Genomic DNA, 24,703 nt, shown 5'->3' on the forward strand with positions numbered 1-24,703 from the left:
ACTGGTGCTTAGTTACGGAGCATCCCGAAAGAAACCGGAAACTTACCGATGATTTACGTGAATCTTCGATAAAACTCCGGAGGAGCCCGTCATCAATGGTTGTCATGGAAATAAGCGAAGCGGTCATCTCGGAAATCAGTCAGAAAATGGCCACCGCAAGTCAACAGAGGCCGTTGCCTCTTTTACGCCGGCCTTTGCCACCAAAACAATCGCCACCACCGTCTTCAATCCGGTCCCGATCAGAAGATAAATACTCGGAGACCGAGGATAATTACAAAGTGTTGCCAAAATCGCCAGGCGTGTCAAGTGTAAAGCGCCTTGTTAACGCGAAGTCAAAAGTTGGTGACTCCACAGCAAGAGAAGTGAGATTTCACGGTGATGTTCCACTTCCAATCACGTCTGTTATCAAGCCTTTCAAGGCAAAAGGACCCGATCCTTTACCACCAAGGCCTCCGAGAAAACTAAGAGAATTGCCATTAGAGGCTTTCATAAAAGATTCATACACAAGACCGCCTCCTGAATTTACGTTGAAAGACTTTGTGAAAAGATTACCTTCGCGGGCTGGATTGGATGAGGATGGCGAACCAATGGTGTCAGATCAAAACTATGAAAAATTAACTAACTGGCTTGCTACCAATAAGCCTCATCAATCTGCGATTCATAGTCTCGAAATAGACAGTGAGTAGATTTTATTTTGATTGATTTATTAATACAAAAATCCATCTTTGTTTTAATTAACGTGTTTGTAAAAATCATGCTTATTATGTATTTTTAGCACAGCCAAGAAATCACGACTGCGCTGATTGGCTTGACAGCTGTTTGCTATTACTTTGTGGAAAAATGGAATAATAGTAAAAAATGTTTTTTTTTTTCCTAAGTGATATATGACCATATTATTTTAAGTACTGCTGTCAAAATTTTGGAAAACACTATACACTTAGTCACTGGTCCCGAGGGAAACAATAAATTTTGTTTCCGAGAATCTCAATATTTCCCAAGGTGGAGCTGAGGGAAACATTGAGATTGAAGGAAACAGAATTAACTGGTTTTCCAAGGGACCAGTGCAATGGTCGTCAGTCAACATTCGCGGGTCCCAGTGCACTGTCACCCTCTGACATAGATTTTGCATTGTTGCCCGCTCAGAGACTTTTGGCGGGAAACAGTTTTATTGTTAGAGAAGTTAGAGAAGACTACCTTATTGTTACTTATTTTCGCGGGACTTAATTTTCGCGATTTTCAAAAAATCGCGAAATTAAAGACTCGCGAATAAAGGTTCTCGCGAAAAATAACGACGCGAACTTTAATACCCTTCTTTATAATTCGTTAAAATTAATTAACGTTACGGTCAGTTTTCTACATCATTATCTTGGTGCAGTCATTGTCAAACTAGCTCTTCTTTGTTACAAAGGAACATGTCAGACTGTTTTAAGTTTCGTTTTGTTATATGGTTTTGTTCAGTGTCACTGGAAACTATTGCTATTAAAATTAGTTGTGTCAATTTTTAAAATTACTGTTTGTTAATGCAGACCAGTTTTTTTGACAATTTCGCGAAATTTAGTTCCTTCAAATGTAATTTTTGGGCCAAATCGCGAAATTTAAGTCCCGCGAAATATGTCTGTTCCATTTTCGCGAAATTAAGTTCCTGCGAAAATAAGTAACAATAAGGTAGAATGTCTAACCATTTGCAGATGTAATTACAAAGGCAGCACATTCTCCTCAGTTATTTTAAGACCCTGAGTGTTGGTCTGGTCTGGGGTTTGAACCCAAGACCTCCCGCACAGCAGTCCGGCGCTCTACCAACTGAGCTAACCAGGCTCTTTGGTCTAAACGTAAAACTTTTTTTTACATACATTAGGTGGTGTTGATGTTCCAGATGTGACCCCTAGAGTTCCAGCAAGACAGCTACTTATAGGTGAGAAAAATAAAAAAATTATCTGTGCAAAAAAAGCTACAGTCAACTCTCTCTCTAAAACGGACACCGTCAGGATTGGCTCCAATTGCCTGTCTTAGAAAGGGGTCCGTCTTATAGGGAGTTGAAAAAAGGCAGGGACGGAACCAACACCTGGTGCCCGGGGGGGGGGGGCACTCCCTATAATGGCCTATACGGGGAGCTCCGCCCGAAAGGGGTACCTTTTTCACGCTTCAGGTATATAAAAGGGTAGGAATTTCACAAGTTTAGGTATGTGAAAGGGTGGGGAAATCTGTCATTTAGGTATTTTAAAGTGCCTTTATAAAAATATTTCGAACAGACGCACCTTATGGCTGTATCATTTTAATTTATTAAACGCTACATAAAAATGAAAATAAGAGTTCCTGTTTTAGATATATGTCATGTCATTTAGGTATAAGAAAGGGGTACCTTTCTGTCAATAAAAGGTATACAAAAGGGGTACCTTTTCTGTCAAAATGGTATATTAAAGGGTAAGGGGTTGGACCTTGGGGCGGAGCCTCCCGTATCAAACCTTTTCAAGTAGCACCCCCATCCCCGGGACCTGGTGTCCATTTTAAAGAGGTGTCCACCTTAAAGGACTGTACATTGTACTTCATTTGCCTGGTGGAAGCCAAGCTTCGTTTAGTCCATGATCACTAATTAGGGTCTTGGAAAAGCAAGAGCTTTGATGTAAAATCCAGGACAAACTTGACTGCCAGTAAAAACGAACTTCTACATGGATCAAACTTTTTTCGTGTGGGTTTCCACCAGTACTCTTTGCCTTTTGAAATCCTCTACCTCTCTGAATTTTCTGGAACTGCCCAATGTTATTTTGACGAATCATTAACTCTGTATTGACAAGGGAAGAGTTTGTTTTGACCAAGCTTGAGACTTTTAAAGGCATATTGTGTTTTTTTTAATATGTATAAAAATAATTTTGTTTTGTGATTTTTTCCCTCAGAAATGCAGTTCCAAGGAATGGATATTTCACTGTTACCTGACCAGGAAGACGATTTCCTTCAAGGGCGATCATCCACAGTATTTCCTGCGACTCCTGCTGTTTCAAAACTGACAATGCCAGTTTCTAGATATGCACCATTACCACCAATAGACTCTGAGCATGTTGCTGATGGCGACAGAGATGCTTTGATGTCTTCCGAAAGAGATGATCAGAGGCATGTGCAGTACCCATCTGTTAGGACCTTTGGTCAGGTGACGACAGCAGAGGTGGTGTATTCACCTCGGGCAACAGGAGGGGAGAAAGTGGCCTTTGAAAGTGAAGAGATGCTTGGATCAAAAAATTTAAGAACTAGATTTGTTTCAGTTCAGGATCAAAGTGGAAAAGATGAAGATGCATCGGCAAGGGACGGGAAAGGTGACCTTGTGTCAGAGAAACAGAAAACAGTTGTGAATGAAAGAACATTGACCCTTGAAATGTAAGCCACTGTTTATGTTTACAATCTTTTTGCTTGGATCTCTCCGGCTTGTGAGTCTGTAAAAACTCTACATTACAAGTAATTTTTGTCGCTTTTAATTCTCATTTAGTGAGCCAGCTACAGCATACCAGAACATGGTTATTCTTCCCAGTTCACGGCCAGAGTACTTCCAAGGAGAGGAATTACCAAGATCGTCATCACCTTTTGGTTTGTATTATTTAACAACTAAGAAAACTCACAAAAAGTCACATTTGAGTGAATGATTCCCGAAAAAAAAGAATGATTCAAAAAAGTTTCATATGGGGAGGCTCCGCCCCGAGGTCCAACCCCTTACCCTTTTATATACCGTTTTGACAGAAAAGGCACCCCTTTCTTCTGCTTATACCTTTTGTTGGAAAAAGGTTCACATACCTACACGACACAACATATGCTAAAAAACAGGACTTTTTCTTGACATTTTTATGTAGCGCTTAATAAATTAAGACGATACATCCATAAGTTGCGTCTGTTCGAAATATTTAATTTAAAGGCATTTTTAAATATCCTAATGACAGATTTCCATACCCTTTCATATACCTAAACTTGTGAAATCCCTACCCTTTTATATACCTGAAGCCTGAAGAAGGTACCCCTTTTGGGTGGAGCCTCCCTGTATAGGGAGTACCCCCCTGTGAACGATTTTTTTTAATTTATTAAAAGTGTCCACTGTTTTGGCCAATAGTAGCTGTTAGGATAAAAACATATCAGGTGGGACAAAACGTACACTTATTAGTGTGCAAATTTGTAGCTAACTTTGTAGTTTGGTTTACGGCAGCCTCTATCGTATTCTCTATACGTTTGATTTGCATCTTTAAGTTATTTTGTAATACAAATCAACCCTTTGAGAATGGAATGGCCAGTGTACTATAACAAAATAAGATAACAAAAATTCCAAAATACATATTTACAGTAAATGATCAAATTATGTGCATTATTTCATAATTTACTGAAAAATTGTAACAGCAGTAGCAGATCCAGACCCTCAGCTAAGTGGGGGGAGGGGCCTGATCATCCAGGCCCTGGAATAAGGAGGGCCTGCTCTCAAAAATAATTTTTTTTCTCCGCCCTTTGGGCCTCTTTTTAGCCAAAAAATAAGGTGGGGCCCAGGCCCCCCGGGCACCTCTCCTGGATCTGCCACTGAACAGGACAGCTCTGGGAGAGAATTAAGTTTGGACCAGCTTTAAAATAAAAGAATTTTCAACGATGTTGAACTCTCAAACAGTTTATTGCACATATAAAAATGATCTTGTTTTGTCATAAGTACTGTATACACTTTTAAACTTAGACTGTAGCAATTGCGAAAAATTGAAATAAACCGTCTAAGGTGGTAAACAAGCTTTTTGAAACCCTTTTGCAGTAAAAAGTAGTGGGCAACAAATTGAAAAAAAGGCTTTATTTTTAAAAGATAAGTGTCCATCATAAATTAGAAGAAATTCACAGAGAACTTTGATTCTCATTAACCTCTCTTTTGTTGTCATCTTTAGTGAGTGCTGATGTTTACGATGCACAAATGTCTCCAATGGAAGCCGTGGTCTTAAATGCAATGATGGTGGAATCATCAATACTTAATCTCAGGGCACATTTTCTCAATCGACTTCCTGACCTCAGCCCACTGGCAGGAATGCTGACTCATCTGAATCTTTCCTTTAATGACCTTTGGGTAAGCTATGAAAAATTTCTTGATTTGATTAACTAAATTCCCTCAAGGGAAACTGAACTTACGAAGAACAGATTTAGGAGCACATGTATAGTAAGTAAGTAAGTAAGTAGGACTTTATTTAATGAGGGTGACACTAGACTACGAGCAGTCCCTATTTTTTCGCAGAGTCCGTCGAGCTTGAAGCGAAATTTTTTTTCCGAAGAGTTCGTCGAGCTTATAGCGAAAAAAATTACGTGCGGGAGGAGGAGGCGGGGCAAGGCGAGAAGCGAAAAAAATTGCCCCGCCTCCTCCCCCCACGCGTAATTTTTTTCGCTATAAGCTCGACGAACTCTTCGAAAAAAAATTCGCTTCAAGCTCGACGGACTCTGCGAAAAAATAGGGACTGCTCGTAGTCTAGGGTGACACCTGACAGTAATCAAACTGATAAACTTGTGGCCCTCACAAAAATATAACAATAACGGAAATAACAATGTTAAAAACTTTAAAAATACTCTAAATGTTTGTATTTTGACTTTTTTTCCAAGCTATAAATACTGTTCCAATGTAATCCACAGAATAAGTAATACTGTTGAATTAATATTCCGAGCTTGGAAGTAAAAGAGTAATTTAATTTGTGATGTCACCCCCTGGATGGATGCTAGTACATGCCATCGCAGGTTACTCTCCAGCATTCTGTCGGTTTGCCCCAATATTTTACCAGGACCCATTTATATACAGTACACCTGGGTTGAGAGAAGCACTGTGAGAGTAGAGTCAATGACCCTGGCCAGTGCTGTTGATAATAGTACAACAAATTTATAAATTTTCATTCAGAACTTGTTTCATTGTTGACTTAGGAAATTTTCTCTTGTAGGTCTTCCCTTTAGAGATTCTGGAGCTGGTGAACTTGGTTTCACTTAAGTTAAGGAATAATCCCATTAAAGAAATTCCCCATGGTATGTAACTTAAGGCTGTATAATTTCTGTGAAATACATTTTTGTCGGCAAGTGCACTATATATTTTGGTTTGTATGTGATATCAACAGTCCACATGAACATCAGCACTTGTACTTCATTTGAAGCTTTAGTTAGCATTTTGTTAATTGGGCCTTAATGATCATTTTTAAAAATAAACAAGGTGCAGGGAATTTGGTTCCATTTGATCAACAAAACAGAGAATCCCCATACAGTTTGTGAAAAATATGTTACTTACAGATGACAAAAGGATGGTTTAAGGTGGCTGAACACAGTTTTCCAAATTTTGCAGTACCTATTCTTTATTTTGCACTCACGTCCAAACGGTTGCAGCTGATGAGCTCAACATTGGCAAGTTACAAGATAAACTACTGCAGTAGAATTTCATTATCGATCGCCAAGTTTGTGTACAACAAACACGGTGAAATTCTGATATTTAGCATTGACGTAATAAGTTTTAACGGAGGGAATTTTAATTTTTCGCTATTTTATGTTTTCACCTATTTTTCCGGAAATTCCTTTGTAAATTCCAGATTTTTTGCAATGAGCAGTTTTCTTGCTTCCTTAAGTGCAACCTTGCAAAATTCCTTAAAAATCTAATGACAGGTTCGCTAGAAATGATGTCTTTCTAGTAGGACAATAAAACGCGTGATTGCAACTTTTTGATCAACTCAAAGCCTCGAGCTTGCGCGGTTGGACTCGCGTTAGCATTGAATCCAATTAAAAAGAGCACGCGGAAACTGTATTTAGCAAGAGAGGGCCCAATTTCACTTCACCTCACCCCATCCAGTTAAAGAGTTCCTCTATAAAGTTCTGACGCTGGTTTGATGTTTTTAATCACTTGATGTAAAACTCATTTTCAGGTATAAGGCAGCTGAAGAGACTTATCGTGTTTGAGATTTCTTTCAACCTTCTTACATCCATTCCCTCCAGGTATGTTTATATGATATTTTACAATACATACCCTCTGTTTTCGCTACTGAGAAGAAAGCGCTTTCTCAAGGGGAAAGCGCGGGAGCAAAATATAAACAGCGAGGAACTTTCAACAAGGGCGAACACAACAATGTGGGGGATCAAGAAAAATTTTGTCTTTGCCACCCCGTAGTCACTCGCTCGCGTGCTGGCTCGCTTTATAACTGGCAGAATTCACGTTGCGCGTTATAAATTAATTGAGAGCAAGGTGGATTAGAGTTTATACAGGGCTTGAGACTAACTTTTTAAGTCACTGGTTTACTGGCTAGTGACATGTCAGATTTTACTAGCCAAAAGTAATTTTTCACTAGTCAGGTATATTGATTTCTATCAAGAACAGTTGACTTTTCCAAGTTTTTCACTAGCCAAAGTGGCTAGTAGGAATGCTAAACCTGGTAGCCAAAACCTAAATTTTAGTAGCCTTTGGCTAGTTGGCTACCGTTAGTCTCGAGCCCTGAGTTATAGACCATGAAAATGATGCAACCTGAAAGGGAATGCAAGGCAATTTGGCCTGGGAAAACTTCAAGTTTTTGTGTGAGACATTAGAGAGATTGAGCATGACGCTATTTTTCCCGCAAACGGAAAAAATTCAACTTCTGCAGTCTGCCGTCTGGCGTTCGTACGCGGAAATGAGTAGTTTTGTGTTTGACGTGAATGTGGCATTTTTTCCCTATTTTTTTAGGGATCAAAAGGTAACAAAATAAAAGGCAAGCTTAATGCTTAATCTTAATCTTAATTAAGCACATCATGCTTAATCTCTCTATTGTCGCATTTCTGGCACTACGTGGGCTCGAAAGAGCTGAAAATGTCAATTGGGAAATTTAATGTGACACCCGATTAAAAACTAGTCCTTTAAGCTGAAATAAGTGTTGTTTCGCCTTTTCATGCGCGCTCGATTTTGGACTGATTTTTTCCTCTAAATTTTGCTGGTAATATTGCTGTTTTTCTTTTCATGTCCTACACTCTCATAGACCGTAAAAATGACACCACAACATGTCCAGAACTCTGCAGTAAGACCACTACCGTATTTACTCGAATAAGCGCCGCGGCGCTTATTAAATTGTTTGCACCTCCAGTGCGGCGCTTATTAAAAAGTTTGATGCCACAAAGAATCTAATCCTTTACATTAAATGAAATAACGTCCCTTGATTGCCAAAATTCGTCTCTTGCTGAAGAGAAAAGTGGCGTTAGCTGTCTTGGTAAAGAAAGCAGCCTTCACAACATTTACAGAACTACATATTGTAAGAATGTTCCATAGAAAAACTAATGGGCGAGCGGTAAAACAAGCACTTTGAACTGCAGAACATCGCTTTTAATGGAAAGAAATGTCCAAGTTCGTTTAAGAGTTGCTTTGTAGTTCTATTTCTAGTTAAACGGATTTCCTTGAATAAGCGCCACATCGGGACTGCGGCGCTTACTCGGGGGCGGCGCTTATTCGAGTAAATACGGTAACCTCGTTTGTGGTTCTACTTGCTTTTTGAGCATTTAATGACGTCATTTCTGTATTCTAGAAAGCATTGCTAAGCAATTACCGTACAAACTCATTTCTTAACCACTGTTTATTTGTTAGTCTCTTTCAGCTAAAACATCTTGAGCTTTTAGACCTGGCTTACAATCGTCTGTCATTTATCCCTTCAGACATTGGAAACCTAAGGTACAGTAACAAATAACAAAAGAAATGCAGAAAATACACTTGTCATGGACTTGCATACAAGTCGAGCTCACAGAGCGCGAAGCGCAAGAGCTGCTCGAGACGCGAACGACTTTGTCAACGCGCTAAAAATTCCGAATTGTTGCATGTGTTCTGATTTCATGTGATACAAAGTTCTTCCTATGCATAAGATCTGGCATATCTGACTGAGCATAATTCACCTTCAATCGTCCGGGGGTTATGTCGTAATTTTTGTTAAGTCTCTTTGCTGTGATCCAGTGTTACAATGACGGGTCGTTGCGTCAACACGTTTCGAGCTCAGCCTTCGTCAGTGGAAATCTAGACTTTCCACTGATGAAGGCTGAGCTCGAAACGTTTGTATCTTTACTCATTTAGTGAGAACTTTTCTTAACATTGTACTTTTACAAGTGCCACGCAGCAAACGGAAATTTATTTTTACATTTATTATTGAAATCGTATCTATGATATGTACAAGCTCGATTTTGCAGCGAAAAAGTGGCGGAAAACAAGCCTGTAGGCTATATGGACACTTTAAGATCAACGTTCTCTGATTCGAATTAACCTATAAAGCTACGTTTTGCTCCTCTAGACCCTCCCAACTTTCGATAATATAACAAAAGAAGCTAATTTATTTCGTTTGTCTCAATCTAGTTCTCTCAGGGAATTAAATCTTGAAGGGAATCAACTTGGTGCCTTGCCTGTAGGTGCGCTTTATTTAAACCTGAAGTACCTGAGAATAAACAACAACTTTATACATCCGCTACTGTGGAGAGAATCAGCTACCAACCAACCACAGGTTAGACAAAACAAAGTTTATATAATAAGTAAATTTGTCGGTCATACATCCTGTAAGCGTGGGAATGTGGTGGTTTTGAGTGCGTTAAAGTGGTAAGAAAATATTTGGCACTGACTCGTTTTTGCTGTACATTAAATGGTAAGAGTGCTTGATTGCATATCAAGCAGTCCGTGTTCTTGGCAAGACACCTTCCTCTCATAGTGCCTTTGTCCATCCAGGTGTATAAATGGGTACCCGCGAATATACTGCTGGGGATAACCCTGGGATGGACTAGCATCCTATCCGGGAGGAGTTGCAGTACTAGTAGTACTCCTAGTCGCTTCATGCTAAAGAAATTGGCAGAGTTAACGTTGGGTGCCGGAAGCTTGGCTCACAGAGCCTTCTCTCTGCTTACTCCGTAATCACTACGTTTTTAAAGTTATTCATAAAATTAGACGATTTTGTCGTATTGATAAATAAAAACACCAGAAAAATAGCTGAGCATTTAGTTTTGAGTTAAATTCTTAATCTAAGTCTTTTTATGTTTTTAATGTTTTTCAATGTTTTTAATATTTTAACTCCAAAATCGTTCGTTCAAAGAATGACAAAGACAGAGAATGTCAAGAAATTACCGAAGTTTATCTAATTCTTTTATCGCTTCGACGAAAGAACTTTCTGAAGTATGTTGTTTTCCCGCAGCGTCTTGGAGACTTATCAGCTGTGGCTGTGTTCAAAGCAGGAATTCACATCAAGGTTCGCAATCTACCACCAGCTATTAAAAATATTATGGAAAGGTATGTACATGTTGCTTCGAGATAAATGGTTTGGAGGCCAATTTCAATGAAGGTTACTTATTTCTCCATCTCAAAGAATGGCAGATGAGAAAAGAGGGAAACTTTTTGCTCGATTTATAGAACAAAAACTTCAGTATACTTCAATGAAATCAAGGAATTCTAGAAAACAAGGAATTTCAAAAGGAATAAGATTTTTTTGTACAATTTCAAAGGAATGCAGTTTCGACTGCACGAAAACGTTAAGCATCAATTTTAACAGCTTTTACCTTAAGTTTTATTTTTTATTTTTTAATAGATAAACTGATTGACTGCTTTCGCAACTCGTGTTTTTAAATTTGTTAATATAGTAATCCATTTCCATCCTCGCCATTGTTAGTCATCCTCACTTCCTAATGGGTTCCTGTTATTTTTCGAGAACTGTTCTACAAAATCAAACCATTATTGTTGGGTTTTCTACATGCAAGCCTCGCGTTTTGAAGTCTTTGAAGTTTGTCAATATTGTAATCCGTTTCCATCCTCGCCATTGTTAGTCATGCTCACTTTTAAAATAGGTTCCTGTCATTTGTCAAACACTATTCTACAAAATTAAACCATTTTTGTTGGGTTTTCTTCATGCAAGTCTCGCGTTTTGAAGTCTTTGAAGTTTGTCCATATTGCAATCCGTTTCCATCCTCGCCATCGTTAGTCATCCTCACTTCCTAATGGGTTCCTGGCATTTGTCAAATACTGTTCCACAAAATCAAACCATTATTGTTTGCTTTTCAACATGCAAGCCTCGCGTTTTCAAGTTTGTCCATATTGCAATCCGTTTCCATCCTCGCCATCGTTAGTCATCCTCACTTCCTAATGGGTTCCTGGCATTTGTCAAATACTGTTCTACAAAATCAAACCATTATTGTTTGCTTTTCAACATGCAAACCTCGCGTTTTTAAGTTTGTCCATATTGCAATCCGTTTCCATCCTCGCCATCGTTAGTCATCTTCACTTCCTAATGGGTTCCTGGCATTTGTTGAGTACTGTTCTACAAAATCAAACCATTATTGTTTGGTTTTCAACATGCAAGCCTCGCGTTTTCAAGTTTGTCCATATTGTAATCCGTTTCCATCCTCGCCATCGTTAGTCATCCTCGCTTCCTAATGGGTTCCTGGCATTTGTCGAGTACTGTTCCACAAAATTAATCCTTTATTGTTTGATTGGTAATGATATAAGTGTGTTTTTTGATAAATTCGAAGTCATGTCCTCTAATTGTCTCCATTTCTTTTTCTCTAGTTACGCTCGTTGCGATTGTTGTGATGGTCCAATGTTTGGTCCTGGAGTAAGAGTAATCAAGGCTCCGCCCGAGTTCTTCGGCATCAAGAATCTTCCATTTGTTTTCAACGCCTGTACACAGACTTGCAGAAGACAGTTTAGTAGGAACCCTGACTCACTGAGGCTATGGATGCAGAGAAACGTGCCTAACACTTTAACAGAATTATAACTTTAGAACGACATAAAATATATTAAAATTAATGAATTATATTTTGAGAGGGTAGAGAAAATATTGGAATTTTGGAATGGCAGAGGATGGTAGTTTTTGCGCGCAAAGGTGAACTCATGGGTGAACTGATAAAAAAAAAAACTTTATTTGAAGGAAAGCAAAAAAAACTGGATAACAGTCGGGGGAATAAGTGCCAGTTTTGGCAAATCTTCGTTGAAGCACTCGAAGAATTTCCGAATTATTTCATCCAATCAAAAACCAGCGCGAGCGCTCACGAGTACTCTAGTACTCCGAAAGCCGGCGCGCGTATGAATACGTCATGTTGCTTAGCAACTTCTGGGACGAAAACCGCGGGCTCAGTCACTTCTCGGAGAAGTGATGTCGCCATCAACTGGCACTAGTTCCCCCGACTGATTCCTTACATATACACTCTGGTATAATGCGAACATGTTGCTTTAGAGAAAAAATATATTTTTGTAGAAATCTATGTTTTAAAGCTATATATAATAAACTGATATGTTCATGTAAGCTAGCTCCGTCACTTGTGAATTTGCTTGTCTCTTCACTGAGCTCTCAGTCATGTCGGTATGTGATAAGGCTGGGTGCTCTGTAGAGAAGGGTTGGTTGTGTAGGAGACGACGTCGGAGACAGGAAAAACGCTGGGGCAGCAAGAAGATCTGGGAACGCCTTTATTCCAAAGCATGGCTCCCCAATGTAGCCCCAGGCGTACAAGCGGTTTTGGGGACGACAATGATGGCTTCTCCTGATAAGAATGAAGAGGCTAGCCTATAATAAATGACGGGCATTTTGCAGTGGTAAAAAGAATTTGTTTGATTGCATAAACATATTTATTCACCAAAGAGGAGGTGGCTAGTCCACCACTAGCCACCAACACTGAGGTGAATAGTTGTTTTAACCCTTTAACCCACAAGAGTGCCAATTGGCACATAACATCATAACTTGGTCAATATTTGTTCAATTGATTTGAAATTTTGGCACCAAAAATGTCTTGAAAAGATCTGCATTTTGAAAGCATAAAATTGTACCTCCCCCTATTTGTGACTTGCTTGACCACCCCTATAACTTTTAGAACTTTTTTGCCTGACACATTTGTGGTATGCAACATAACTGAAATCAACCACTACACTGAGAGCTTCAAAACAAGATATAGTTTGGGGGTATACCTAAAATGTACGGAGATAAACAACTTTTTGAATATTTTTCTTTTCAAGGTTTTAACTCATTTCTTTTAAAGTCATAACATTCTTTTTATTTGCTTAAGTGCTTTGTGCAATTTACTAAACAACACCTTTCAAATGGTATCCCATGCGTGGATATCTGGTTAATACTTTTTAATTTACGAAGGAAGGTCATTTGCTTTAGCGGGTTAAGGGTTAATATATACTCAGTGAGATAATATATCCCGATAGGATGACTTTTGACTAGTTTATTCCGTTAACGAGTACAGTTTTCGCGCGCGAGTTGCTCGGAGGTGAATAGCAAAGGATATTCTGAGTTTAGTACCCAATCAGCGCACGCCAAAAACGCTATCCACTGTTTTAGTATATACTGATGTTAGATATCGCAATTCCGTCATGTTTTGGTTTAGTGGGCTCTGCAGTGGTCTTGAATAAAGATTCAAATTAAAGGTACCATCTTCTAAATAAATTGGATGCGACCGCTGTGATACGGTACGTCCCCCCTCCTTGTTGGATACTTCCTATAGTGGACTATACGGGGAGGTCCACCCGAAAGGGGTTCCCGTTTTCAGGCTGAACCCCCCCCCCCCGGGGGGAGTTTTGCCGAGGTTTCCCCTGTTGGTTTTGCCTCATGTTACGATTTCGTTTGCTATCTATTTGAGACGCGATTCTTTAGAAGGCTCGGCAGTCTTTCGAAAACCGTTTTCAACTGTATTACAGCTGGCTCGTACAGCTAAGGGGCAAGACTTGAAAAAGCCGGATCAAGCAGAAGAGAGAAACAACGATATCAGACCACTTATATTCAAAATAATTTATTTGCCGCAACTAACTCGTGCGTTATAGACTATACAACTCTTTTAAAATAATATACCTATATACAACTCATTTTTGCAACACGAAGAACATGTTCACCAAACGTATGTCACGAAAGAACTTGAACTAGTTATCTACCAGGCATTTTTTTTGGAAAGAAAACACGAAAGTTCTTGCGTTGTGTAAGAGAACTGGCGCCTAGTTTACGATCACTGTCTTCTCCTGTTGACTGCTGGGAGTCGACGCTTGTAACCGAGCCTTCTTCCCAGCATCCCTCGCTCTCTGCAGGCGAAGCGGCAAAGGAATCTTGTCTAGTCGAGGATAGTTAGGGAGGCGCATGGCATTCTGGGCACGATCTAAAACAATACTGAAAAAATAAAATGCAATATTAGACATCGTTTATTTTCTTGTTGAAAGATTAGACATTTTCTCTTAAAAAAAACACCCAAGTTGCGTAAAATTGCAATTCCTCATGAAGATAACAAAAAAAGAATGAGTTTATTCATTCCTTTGCTTATAATTATTTACAACAGAAACTGTTATGTCGTTATAGAAAAAAAATTATGTCGTTAGAGAAAACCAGCCTTAACATTCTTCGTCGGTTACATCGGCAACACTGTCATTCAAGCTGCATTTTAGTAACTATACCATTAATCAACGCCGAGTGCTACATATCAGCAAGCAACATGCCGTCGATTGCAAGTGAAAAATGAACGTGTTTTGCAATGCGAATTCTGTCCGTTGCACACTACACAATGTCATGTTTCAAAGAGCTCGTCTCGAAGTGGTTCTTCTAACGTGTTTTCCTTTTCGAAAACGTTACAAGAACCATCTTGAGACAAGCCGCTCGAAAATTTCGCTGGTACTTACTTTACAAACTGCTTCACTTCAGCAAGGTGCATCTCATAACTGTCTCTAGCGCTGGGTGGTTTTGCTTTCATAACAGCCTACAAACAAACAACAAACAGATCAGTCGTGAAATGATTGTTAGTCTCTGTCATAGCAAGCACTGTTGGCGACTTTAGGGAAGTCTTGTCAGTTGATAACAGTTAGATTGTTCTTATGGAGAACGCTTGTTATTTCTTGAGGCAAGTACACATACAGTAGTTTATTCCAGTCTCTTTTGTCTTTTGCAGCGGTATTTATAGTTATTCCTCGAAAACAATAACTAATAATCGTGGTTAGCGAAATCGCGAAAATGTCACAATTCAATTCAATTCAATAAAATTTATTTGCCCTCGGAGCTGAAGGGAGCGCTAATATGCCGAGAAAATATATACAAAATATGTAAATGAATTTCATGGTTAGACTATTTGATCTTTTTAATGCTACTTGCGAAGCAATCATCAAGCAACTGCTAAAATTAACGGATACAATTCCGGTCTGGGGGTTATTTCCGGCCATACGGGATATTCTTAATGTGTCCTTATATAGAATCCAGGCAAGCGTGGTGAATTCTCTTTCGTTACATGTATTTAACAAGCGACGACAATTTTCACAACAACCCACCCGTATATGTATATATACAGATCGAAAACCAAAGCTGTCTAAAATGATTTTATTTAGTATAGAAGCTTTGAAACAACCAGAAGATAACAGATGGGCAACATTTGGGGTAGTATGTTAGTAAGTGGGAAAAGTTTATGGCTATCTTTACCAGGCAAATGCAAATCCTTTTATTTTACCATTTAGCATTTTGCACTATCTATTGATTTGCAAACCCCGCAAAAGTCATTCGCTCCAATTCCGTGAACATCTAAATGCGCTCTTTATATGAATTCATACCTTGAGTTTTGCTCCAACGTTGAACCTAGCTGTATGTTTACCATGATTAAAAGTGAGAACAGTCTTATTCTGAAATATGGAGAGAAGCAAACGATTAGTATTGTCTACACAAGAAAAAGTCAAGGCGTTTACTTAAAAATAAAGCTTACATTATATTGTTAAAAGTAAATTTTATCATTCACATAATAAAATAGTTTAGAACCTTATCAAATACTGCGCATTTGGGAACGAACTTTATCAAAAACTATTCCTTGAAGAAAGGAAACCATTTAAATTCACTTACCTGGGACAAACATCTGATTGACAGCTGTTTAGTGATCATGAATGTGATTGGTTGAAAGGGCGGAGCGTGCACGTGCTCTTTCAAGTTATGCCACAGCCATTTCTTCTTTCGAGCACCGTTTTTATCAAGCAGAACTCCAAAAAATGGATTTAATACGAGTCTAAACATAAAAAAATATATAGAGAAACAATGTTCAGAGAGAGGAACATCTAAGCTGATAAAGCAGAATAACAGAAAAGACGGTTGAAATTCAGACTAGAAAACTATGTGCAAACCTCAGAAAGGAACCCCCCCCCCCCCCACCAATGCCTTTTTACGCGATGAATAAAATATTCGCGCAAAACTGGCACATAGCAGGAAAATGTTAACGAAAGAAGGGGGCAAATACATTTCTAAAACGTTTTCTACTTCAAAGAATAGTCTGTTTGTAACGATTGGTTTTAACAGTACTACAGGCAAAGACCAGAGACAACACCGGGAACTCTGTGCCCTACTCTTTACGATAAGTGTGTGGGTTCTTTAACGTCCCCTGCTGACCATAACACTGAAGATACAGGAGACGGGGCTTACGGTTTATCGGCCTTCTTCGAGAAGACTTGAACATGTAACCATTTGCAGATTTCATTACAAAGGCAGCACGTTCTCCTCAGTTATTTTAAGTCCCTGAGAGTTGGTCCGGTCTGGGCGACGAACCCGAGACCTCCCGCACGACAGTCTGGTGCTCTACCAACTGACCTAACCAGTCGGTGGTCGAATAGAAGAACGTCCTTACAAAGATATATTTACCTAACTGCGCCATTTCTAAAGTAACAAGTTCCATGGCCGGATGGTTCAAATATTCCTAGCATCTGGGAAGGGTTTGATTCGTTTTCTTCCTCGTCCTGTGCACAAAAAAAAAAAAACAGGAAAGAATTATTTTCAACTTATCCACATAACATATGGGACTTCATTTCACAGTGAAATAGGCAACGTCTTTACCCGACCACATGGTAAACTCGACCACCCAACTCAAGACGACATTGAGAATCTCAAAAGAAATGAAGTGATCATTCGCGTTTGGAGTCCTTTGATACGAGGGACAAGCTCTCGAAGCCAAAACCGAACTACATTTGAGTTTTCATGGTTTTCAGTTTTTCACGAGAGTGCGCGCAAAAAAAACACGTCTCCTCGTGCGAGGATTTTTCATGCGCGCGCTTGTGTGTTGAAAAAAAAAGCGAAAAAAAACATGGAACTACTCACATTCTCTTAAACCACAACCAGAACAAAAGAAATAGGTCCGAAAGGTTTCCAATAAAGCACGCAACAACGAGGTAGTTGACCATCTTTTTCTTTCACAAAAAAAAAATATATCTAAAACTTTGCCCTGTAGACCTTCTGTAGCTGGTGACCGTGGCACATATACTTACATCATATACTATGTATGTAAACTTTCCTTTTTCTGTGGCAGTTATCATAACTGCAACATTGCCACTTGGATAACTGAACAATGAAGTTAAGAAATATTGCATTTAATGAATGGACACATGTACAACGATGGAAGACAAACGCTGAGTGAAGGACACCTAAATTATGACCCTCATACATGTGGGGGGGGGGGGACAGGGGGGTCTGATCCTCCCGCCTCCCGTGCCTTTTACTCCCGCCCCTTTCCGTAGCAGTTCTCTCCTGTTTGTTCCATGTCTTGCAAAATATAATGAAATGTTACGAAATTTTACTCATTTTCTCCCGGTTCCCGCCACCTTAGAAATCCTGCTTCCCGCCCCCTCTCCTCCCGCTTCCCGCCCCTTTTCTCCCGGGTTCCTGCCCCCCTGTCCCCCTCCCCATACATGAATAAATTATGAAAACACTTCTTCAAATCATGTACTTTTCCAAAGTGCAGAAATCTGTCTTCTACCACCTCACCCCAGGGGGAGAGGGGTGGGGTGGTGCATAACCTTGGATCTGGCATTCTTTTTTTGTGGGGGCAAAAAAAAAAAAAAACACAAAAGAATGGCTGAATGCAGGTTAAGGGGACTGCATCTGCCTCTCTTTCATCTGGGAAATTTTAAGTCTGTTATTTGAGGCCTAAACCTTTTCCCTCACAAAAGCTCCCAGTCGAGAATGCAGGAAACAGCATCTTGAAAATTTTCCGGGGAAGGGGCAACTTCTCCTTGCCTCTCCTCCCTTAGCTGCACAACAACTGCTACAGTCCCCATTTCTCTACATCTGCCCCTGAATTTTTTACCACAAATTTTAAACCTCACAAAAGGATACTAGCAGCTTCCAGTGCCATCTGGGAGAAGTAAAAGAAATCTTCTTTTGTTTTCATAAAATCTCTCCAGAAATGCCTGCTTCCTCTGTAAGGGAATTTAAACAATGTAAGAGTTAACAGCAAATTGTTGTTGGATGTCTAAAGAAATTGTCAGGACTCAGGAAATAGGCCGTTTCCGCATTACCCTTTGCCTCTGTTTCAAAACGAGTCAATGTGCGAACCATTCAAATGAAAATGAGTTTCACATACAGGTACATTTTCATGCAAATCAAACTCATTTTCATTTGAATGGTTTCACACGTAGACTCGTTTTGAAACAGAGGCAAAGGGTAACTCAGAAATGGCCTGTTAAAAGACTCATAATGGCAGATTTCCTCTATGGCGCACCTCTATGGCGCACGCCTACAGGGAATCATGGTAGTTGTATTCATCAAACCATGCACAAGACTTTGCACAATGAATACAAATTCCACGATTCCCTGCAGGCGTGCGCCATAGAGGGAATCGGCCGTTTACACTTACAAGTTGGAGAGGATTGACTTCAATGACAAATGGATCATGAATTTGTTCAGTATCCGTCGATGATGGTGAAGGTGGCCGCACGGTCCAACCTTCTTCCATGCACTTTGTAGATGCTAATGAGTATGTGATGGTCTTCATTTGACGTGTTACTAAATAAAAAGCAGAATGAAACATTTGTTAACTGACGTGCTTATGGTTAATCATTTTGTTCTGTTTTTTTTTTTTTTTTTTTTTTTGGGGGGGGGGGGGGGGAGTGGATTTGCACCTCTTAAACAGGGCTGGACTCTATATGTGACCCTATTAACAAGGGGGGTAGCCGTGTCGCAATGTCGCATGTTTTTGAGAACCCATGTCGCCTAGCTAACAGCTGTAAATGTCGCTGTCGTTTTTTACCCCATTGTTTTGCTGTCGCTTCATGTCGCTGTCACATTTTAGTGCTGTAATGATGTCGCTTGTCGCTTTTAAAATGTTCCATGTCGCCAGTTTTCAGGGTCATGTCGCTTGTCGCTTTTACCCCTTCGAAGGCCTCATTAATTATTTGCCTTTTGGATGAGAATTACATTGAAACAAGTTCAAGATGTTAGTAGGTCCAATAGGAATACATGTTGTACATGTACCATGCAAACTGATCAAAAGAAAATGAAATAAACCTTCGTAGACCAAAGTAATGATGAAAATAGGCAAAAACAAGCTCTTAATAGGGATTTCAAAATGTCTTGAAGTAGGCATCAGCAACTGAAGAGTAGGCGGCTGTGACAAGCCGTGCTTCTTTGTCACAAGCTGACTGCCGTGGCCAAAGTAACCGGCAACATATTATCAAGTAGCTGTGGAACTCCGGCAGGTGCCGGCTTGTTTTGAAAACCCTGTCTTAAATTGTCATCAAATAAGTATCAACTGGATGGTCTTTGGATGCACATGCTCATCAACTTCTTTTTCTTTTTTATCCTTACCCCTTACGCATTTCTTTACTAAGAACCCTAATAAAATTTGAGGTATTGTTTTTGAACAAAATTTAATTTTTATTTTTAAAAACAAAAAACATAAAATAAAAAAATAAAAAATCAACTTTGTTTTATGAGGGTTGCACATACCGTAACAGTCTTTCGACTGACAAACCTGTGGCCCTCAGGTTTCCGATCGAATTGGAATTTAGAAGTGTTGGTTTTTGTGGAGAGAGGAAAACCGGAGAACCCCGAGAAAAACCCTCGGAGCAAGGACGAAAACCAACAACAAACTCAACCCACATATGACGTCAGTCCGGGAATCAAACCCGAGCCACATTGGTGGGAAGCGAGCGCTCTCACCACTGCGCCATCCCTGTAATTTACGTCCCCCTGAGCTGTGAGACACTTACATGCATAGAAGTTTGTAGGGTTAGCACCAGCAGCTCGCTGTCTCTCCATTTCACGTTCTCTTGCTCGTTCTGCTGCTCTTTCCTTTGCAGCTCTTCTCGCAGCTTTGGTTCCATAGGGTGGGTGTGGCTTTATGTCAATCATCTCGTCTACCAAGTGAGCCGTGTCACTTCTCTGTGCTAGCTCAAATTTCACAAGACGTTCATATTGAGGACAACAGTACAGCTGAAGAAAAGTTAGTGGAATTTTATTTTTAATTAACAACCATCAAACAAAATAAATTGTAAATGGGAATTGGTAATAAATAGGAATAATTAATAATGAATGGCTCTTCATCCACTGTTCCTGGAATGATTAAATTCAAATTAACAAGCGTTGGTTTTTGTGGAGGCCTGGGGGGGGGGGGGGGTACTCAAAAAAGTTTTATACGGGGAGGCTCCGCCCTGAGTTCTAACCCCTTACCCTTTTATATACCATAATTTTTGACAGAAATTGTACCCCTTTCATATACCTTCAACTGAAAAAAGTACCTTTATCATATACCTAAAAGACATGACGTGGATAGGACAGGACGTTTTCTTGTTATTTTCATGTAGCGCTTAATAAATTAAAATAATACAGCCATAAATTGCGTCTGTTTGAAATATTTTAATTAAAGGCCCTTTTAAATACCTAAATGACAGATTTCCATACCCTTTCATATACCTAAACTCGTGAAATCCCTACCCTTCTGTATACCTGAAGCCTAAAAAAGGTACCCCTTTCGGGCGGAGCCTCCCCGTATAGGCCAATATAGGGAGTCCCCCCCCGGGGTGGACAGACAAAAAAAGGAGAACCTGGAGAAAAACCCTCAGGGCATTAGGGATGAAAACTAACAACAAACTCAACCCACACCGGTAAGATGCAGGGTCTGGGAATCGAAACTGGGCCATACTGGAGGAGAGGCAAGTGCACTCACCACTGCACCAACCCTGCTCTCCAATTAATATAAATCACAACAAATAAATCCAAAAAATATATTTTAGTGAAACCTTCCTATTGTTATAACAAATCATTACCTGATCTGGAGTCAATCTTTCTAACTCATCCAGAGTTGGAAATGGCAGTATTTCCTGTTCGCAAAACATGCAGGGTCCACTAAAATTACTTGTCTTCAACATCTCATTTTGGGCAAGTTCTTGTCTATCTTGAACTTCTTCATTTGATAGCGGAGGGTTCTGTGACTCTTTCATGTACTGAAGGATTGCTGGAGGTCCGATGCTTGGCAACAAATATTCTTGTTCTAGGTCGTAGTCTTCAAATTCTTCTGAACTGCTGCTGGAGTCTGGCTCAACTGTGGGTGGGCGGAATAGAATGTCCTCTCCCTTGGGAGTGCGTGGTAGTGACGACACGACAGATTGACGAGATCTGGGGACACCACCAGATGACTTTGATTTGCTTCTTCCTGTACTTCCTTTGTAAGGAAGGAAATTAGTTAGAGTCTTTCAAGGGATCAAAATGTATTGCAGTGGTGCTAAATTATGGCTGGTACCTAAAGTATACCGGTATGTTAGCTTGCATAGCAGGCCTAGAAGGGGAGGGGGAATAATTTTGGGGAAAAAGGAAAGTAGGCCCAGAAGGGGTAGAAAGGAAGAGTCCCTTACTCTTTCTCTCTCTCTCTCTGGAAATGCTACAGAAAAGAGAATCACAGTGCACAGGGTTCGTACACTTTTGAAGGCCAAAAATTCAAGGACTTTTCAAGGACTTTCCAGGACCCTTCTTAATGCTGTTTTTTGGCGTTCTTCTCATTGCCTCAAAGCTTTTTGACGTTCAATAAAAAAATCAAGGACTTTCAGGGTCCGTTTTAATCGATAGATTTTTTTCATTTTTTCACAAAACGTAGATAATTGTGAACAAAAGTGATCCGTTTAAAAAAATGTGGGGGTCACAGTGCATCTAAGACAGTTAATTGCAAGCAAAGTTAACGCGACAATGACCAGCCAGCTCGTTGCATGGCGTGGCGAGACGTTGTGCCATGAATTACGTGCGCAGTAAGGATGAGCATCAACAATTAGCGCGAATGTCCTTAAACTATCTTATATGCCAAAATTATCATTCGTTCATTAAATATGTTTTTTCTTTAATAAGTACCACACCTTCCTCTCCTCCAAAGTGTTGTTTAGCCTCATGTCCTTCTTCCACCTCTGGGAGCAGTTCAGTGTCCTCATCCCTTGTCTGTGCTTTGTCACTGCTCACTGATGTTCTCCTTCCTGCCACTGATTTCCTTCTGCGTCTTTTCACTGAGCCATGACTGGTTGCTAAAAGACAGCATTTTTTGAAACAAATTCTACATTTTATCATGCATTGGATGCTGCAAGAATAATTCCTTTAAGGACATGGAAAGCTCGCGTTTCACACGAAGTAGCGGGAGCGAATGAGAGGTGGCTGTATATTCACATGCTATCCAGTTCTCTCATGCAAGTGCTTTGCTTCAGGGGAGGGAGGCACTCCCCTATATGGCCTATACAAGGACGTGCTGCTGGATAGGGTATGCTTTTTGACTCCTCCGGCCCTAAACAGGGCCTGAACCTGTCCGAGACAGGGTATGGCTGCAAGACTGTCGCCGAGTACTTACATTGTTTTCGCCTTTGCTTCAATGCAAAGCATATTTTTATTTGCTGGGATTGGTGTTTGCATTCCAATGCATCAAACATCGTGTATGGGATGCAATCACAATAAAGTGTAAATGATTGTCGATGTTGTCCTTTGTCCTAAATAGGGTCTTAAAATAGGGGGTGTTGTCCTACACAGGGTAGGTATTTTACAATTTGGTTTTATTATCCTAAACAGGGTCAGAGATTCAAAACCCCAGCGGCACCCCTATACCTAAACATAGGTCAAGTACCCCCTGGGGCTTTGCTTCAGTGACAATGCTTTTAATAAGAACCACAAAGCCACGAGGGGAATGGTGAGTAGTCAAGTTTTAAGTCCTGCCTGATCTTTTTTCTGTGCATTTTTTGAAAAGGCAGGCCGGAATTTTGCCTTGTGACTTCACCACTTGCAAACAATCCCTTGGGACTTTGCCACTTATATTTATAGCTTGGCCACTGAAGCAAAGCACTCGCATGCCACACCTGTAGGCTAGGACCTGATTTACAGGATTTAAAAAATCCAAAGCATCAAATCCTCGTGGCTTGGTATACAGCAGGGAAAAAATCTTAAGACCGTATTTTTCTCCCAGCGTGCCAAGAGAGAGTCTGCAGGTAGCACAGGGCTTGTCCAATTTTCCAGGACTTTTCTAGGACTCAGATTGATTTTTCCAGGACTCTGATATCAAATTAACCCTTTTCCCTCCCAAGATCTTAATATTATTTCTCCCTACGGTATCCGGTCACCTCGCCACCAACCAACTCGCCAACCAAAACTGGTGTATTCCTCGTTCTTTAATCCATGACCCAAGGTGACTTTGTTTGGTGGCGAGTTGGTTGGTGGCGAAATTGCTTGGTGGCGAGGTGACCGACATTCCTCCCTACTGCCTGTACATTTCTTAAAGTGCCACAATAAAATTCCAGGTTTCTTTCGAACCCCGGTAGCAAAATCTTACAACTCTATTTTGTCTTTGAATTCAGTGAAGAATGATCTGCAAAATTGCGTCAGTGTTACAAAAATAGCACTATTACCTGATGGTGATTTTGGAACTTCTCTAGAAGTTTTCCTTTCTGACCGTTCAGCCCAGTCAGGCTTAGATTTATGCGTCATATCTTGATACAACTCCATATCTTTCAACCAACTCCACTCTGTCTGTGTACAGATTGATACCACTTCTACAGTTGTATTTCCAGTATGAGAGATAAAACTTCTTTCTTTTTGAAGCAAGTGATCCCCCTCTGCATCTTCAAAACAAACTTCTCGCTTATTTTTATCTGCTAAAGATGACGACGAACTTGCAGATGACGGCCTACTTGTTGATGAGTCTTTGTGAAAGAAATTAATATCCTGTGGTACTGGGGCATTTTCTTCTGTCCCTGTACTCACATGCTTGTCTAGTAACTGTTCATTTTCAACGTTTTCCCCTCTTTGTGATTTAACTTGATCTGTTTCTTGAGTATTTTCAGCATTATTTGTTTCAATGTCAGCTGCAGCTATTAACATCCCGCGTATCCCTTGTGGTGGAGAACCCGAAAACTTATTTTTAGGGTTTATAATTCCCCTAGCAGCTATATCGGCGGAGAGTTGTTCTGAAGTACTGACTTCTCGTTTTTCTACACCGAAAACATCATCTTGCAATTGCTCCGGAGAGCTAGTTCTGCTTATAACTGAAGAAGCACTAGAATCTGCTCGTGGTACTTGCTCATCTTCAGGAACTGACTCCTTTAGATCTTTTTCAACATTGTCCTTTTCGCTCATTTTACTCAGAGAGTTGAGGAATTCAGAAATTGACTGTACAGTACAAGCAAAGTTTTAAGTAAAAATCTGCATTAAGTTGCTCTGCTTTTAATACAGACGCAGATCTATTCCAGCTGAATTACACAAACCACTCGCTTTTCCTTTTCCACCAGCAGATTTCCATTAAATGCGACTAAATGCCGGCTAAACACTTAGAAATATCCAGAAGTCAACTTCACAAAAGCCAAACATCAAATGAAAGTCGAGTTTGGTTGCTACGAGCACCGAGCCTCGATTTCACAAATAGAAAAATATACTGTCGAGGGTAGGGGTAATACTCGGAACACGCCGAAGATTAGCAACGAGTGACGAAGAAAAACGGAAATTACTTCGGAGCACGATCGTTTCCTTCGACTAGAAAACGA

General features: G+C 40.0%; 2 protein-coding genes and 1 non-coding gene across 3 annotated transcripts; 1 reads left to right on the forward strand and 2 right to left on the reverse strand.

Annotated features, from left to right (window-relative positions):
* The first annotated feature begins 78 nt into the window (after nucleotides 1–78).
* On the forward strand, nucleotides 79–12,251 carry LOC144662017 (uncharacterized). The gene is made up of 11 exons (XM_078522749.1): nucleotides 79–678; nucleotides 1,856–1,912; nucleotides 2,892–3,366; nucleotides 3,476–3,573; nucleotides 4,890–5,065; nucleotides 5,919–6,000; nucleotides 6,882–6,951; nucleotides 8,561–8,644; nucleotides 9,314–9,458; nucleotides 10,137–10,231; nucleotides 11,501–12,251. Exons 1-11 carry the CDS (start codon nucleotides 96–98, stop codon nucleotides 11,706–11,708), a joined length of 2,073 nt encoding a protein of 690 aa, XP_078378875.1. The 5' UTR covers nucleotides 79–95; the 3' UTR covers nucleotides 11,709–12,251.
* Trnas-gcu (transfer RNA serine (anticodon GCU)) lies at nucleotides 1,743–1,815 on the reverse strand. The gene has a single exon. It is a non-coding gene; the product is annotated as a tRNA-Ser (tRNA).
* Nucleotides 12,252–13,703: 1,452 nt separating the features above from the next.
* On the reverse strand, nucleotides 13,704–24,533 carry LOC144662194 (uncharacterized). The gene is made up of 12 exons (XM_078522953.1): nucleotides 23,573–24,533; nucleotides 22,049–22,210; nucleotides 20,972–21,366; nucleotides 19,916–20,138; nucleotides 18,562–18,710; nucleotides 18,042–18,124; nucleotides 17,195–17,267; nucleotides 16,575–16,669; nucleotides 15,789–15,948; nucleotides 15,506–15,574; nucleotides 14,591–14,667; nucleotides 13,704–14,087 (listed from the first exon to the last, which is right to left on the reverse strand). Exons 1-12 carry the CDS (start codon nucleotides 24,297–24,299, stop codon nucleotides 13,919–13,921), a joined length of 2,382 nt encoding a protein of 793 aa, XP_078379079.1. The 5' UTR covers nucleotides 24,300–24,533; the 3' UTR covers nucleotides 13,704–13,918.
* Between the last annotated feature and the right edge of the window lie 170 nt (nucleotides 24,534–24,703).

Source organism: Oculina patagonica, chromosome 8 (genome assembly GCF_052425735.1).
Source record: "Oculina patagonica isolate OP01 chromosome 8, crgOcupat, whole genome shotgun sequence".
NCBI lineage: Eukaryota > Metazoa > Cnidaria > Anthozoa > Scleractinia > Oculinidae > Oculina > Oculina patagonica.